Source organism: Alosa alosa, chromosome 7, assembly GCF_017589495.1.
Source record: "Alosa alosa isolate M-15738 ecotype Scorff River chromosome 7, AALO_Geno_1.1, whole genome shotgun sequence".
NCBI lineage: Eukaryota > Metazoa > Chordata > Actinopteri > Clupeiformes > Clupeidae > Alosa > Alosa alosa.
In genome coordinates this window covers 5,816,658-5,818,899 of record NC_063195.1, presented here as the reverse complement: position 1 = coordinate 5,818,899, position 2,242 = coordinate 5,816,658, and the positions used below count along the sequence as shown (strand labels likewise).

General features: G+C 41.0%; 1 protein-coding gene across 1 annotated transcript; it reads right to left on the bottom strand.

The window, feature by feature from the left end:
- Positions 1–477: 477 nt before the first annotated feature.
- LOC125297385 (zinc finger protein 239-like) lies at positions 478–2,166 on the bottom strand. Its single transcript, XM_048247745.1, has one exon. The coding sequence runs from the start codon at positions 2,032–2,034 to the stop codon at positions 1,120–1,122; it is 915 nt and encodes a 304-aa protein (XP_048103702.1). The 5' UTR covers positions 2,035–2,166; the 3' UTR covers positions 478–1,119.
- Between the last annotated feature and the right edge of the window lie 76 nt (positions 2,167–2,242).

Genomic DNA, 2,242 nt, shown 5'->3' with positions numbered 1-2,242 from the left:
ATTGTCGATGGGTTTAATTAATAAAACATCAAGGGGGTCCTTGGCCAGAACCTAGTGGTATTTGGGGGGCCTTGTCGTGGAAAAGTTTGGGAACCCCTGGATTAGTCTATCAACCATCTCTGAGTCTAGAGCCTCTGAGAACAGGTGGCTGTGCACCAGAGCTTTGAGGAGACAGTGACAGATCATGAACAAAGCTATTTTTGTCTTAATTTGTTTCGTTGGAAAATACAATTTCAATGTTGGAATGTTAGGGAGACATGTGGCTTATAGAAAATGGGTTTAAAACTTGATCATATTCCGAGAAAATGACCATTTCTCCCATAGGAATATATAGACACTGGACCTCCCGCTAGACTCCTAAATGGGCGTGACAGCTTCGAACCCCACGTCACAACGTGCCAGAATTTACCCTCTTATGAATCGTCTCGCTTTATCAACCGTCTCTGGCCAGACAGACAGTTGCTGGAGGTGGCCGGAACACTTAGCATAGGATTCTAAGTGTGATGTCATAATCGCCAATGTTAAGTCTATGGGGAAATTTTTAGTAGTTTTTAATTAATAGTTCAAAAAGTATAAAAGTTACATAGTTGAACAATATATAGCTGAAGTCCCCAAAGTAAGACCTACGCAACGCAGTTTGAACGAAGTTTCTATGTCAAACAGTTGAAGCCGCATTAAACGCACAAATACTCAGAAGAAAAAAAATAAGAATAAATCGGATAACAGTAGAGTACATTTTCATGCCTTCTAATGAGGGAGTTGCAGGTTGAGTTCATCATTCTGTCCATGGATCTTCTGTTCTGTTCTATCTCAATCAAATACAATTCGTGTCTTTCGTTGTATTCTTCATGTTCCTGTTTTACTTTGTGTTCAAACATGTGGCGTGAAAGACTTGACGTGTGTGAAAAACCTCTTTCACACTGGGAACATTTATGAGGCTTCTCTCCAGGGAAGGGTATGAGGTTTCGCTCCCGTATGTGTAAGCATATGGGATCTAAGAGTTGAAGCAAATAGAAAACAATTTCCACACTGGGCACATTTATGACCTGTCTCTCCAGTGTGTGTTAGCATGTGGTGTTTAAGAATTGTGGTCCATTCAAATGCTTTTCCACACTGGGCTCATTGATGTGGCTTCTCTCCAGTGTGAGTTCCCATATGGCGTTTAAGAGATGATGTTTGATAAAAACCTTTTCCACACTGGGCACATATATGAGGCTTCTCTCCAGTGTGAGTAAGCATATGGATTTTAAGAGCTGATGGTCGATAAAATCCTTTTCCACACTGGGCACATTGATGAGCCTTCTCTCCAGTGTGTGTAAGCATATGGGTCCTAAGATTTGACATTTGTGTAAATGCTTTTCCACAATGGACACATTGATGAGGCTTCTCTCCAGTGTGAGTAAGCATATGGCTTTTAAGAGTTGATGTTTGATAAAAACCTTTTCCACACTGGGCACATATATGAGGCTTCTCTCCAGTGTGAGAAAGCATATGGATTTTAAGAGATGATGTTTGATAAAAACCTTTTCCACACTGGGCACATTGATGAGGCTTATCACCAGTGTGTGTTCGCATATGGCTTTTAAGAGTTGATGTTTGATAAAAACATTTTCCACACTGGGCACATTGATGAGCCTTCTCTCCAGTGTGTGTAAACATATGGGTCCTAAGACTTGACATTTCTGTAAATGCTTTTCCACACTGGACACATTGATGAGGCTTCTCGCCAGTGTGAGTAAGCATATGGCGTTTAAGAGTTGACATTTGATAAAAACCTTTCCCACACTGGGCACATTGATGAGGCTTCTCGCCAGTGTGAGTATGCATGTGACGGTTAAGCTTTGACATTTGTGTAAATGCTTTTCCACACTGGACACATTGATGAGGCTTCTCTCCAGTGTGAGTAAGCATATGGATTTTAAGAGTTCTGGCCCTTTTAAATGCTTTTCCACACTGGGAACATTGATGCAGGTTGAGTTCATCATTCTGTTGTGTTCCGTGTGGATATTTTGATGCACCTGTAAGAGTTACCATAGAGACTTAGAATTAGAATGAGGCATAAGCACTTAAGGCAAAGATCTTAGATTACTAACAAGATAGAGCAATTTGTTTCTATGGGAGCAAAACGGCACAATTCCAGTCTGCAAAAATGAATTATATGTGTGTGTGTGTGTGTGTGTGTGTGTGTGTGTGGTGGGGGGTGATGAAATGGTGTGTGTGTGTTAGGGAAGTGATTGGTGTG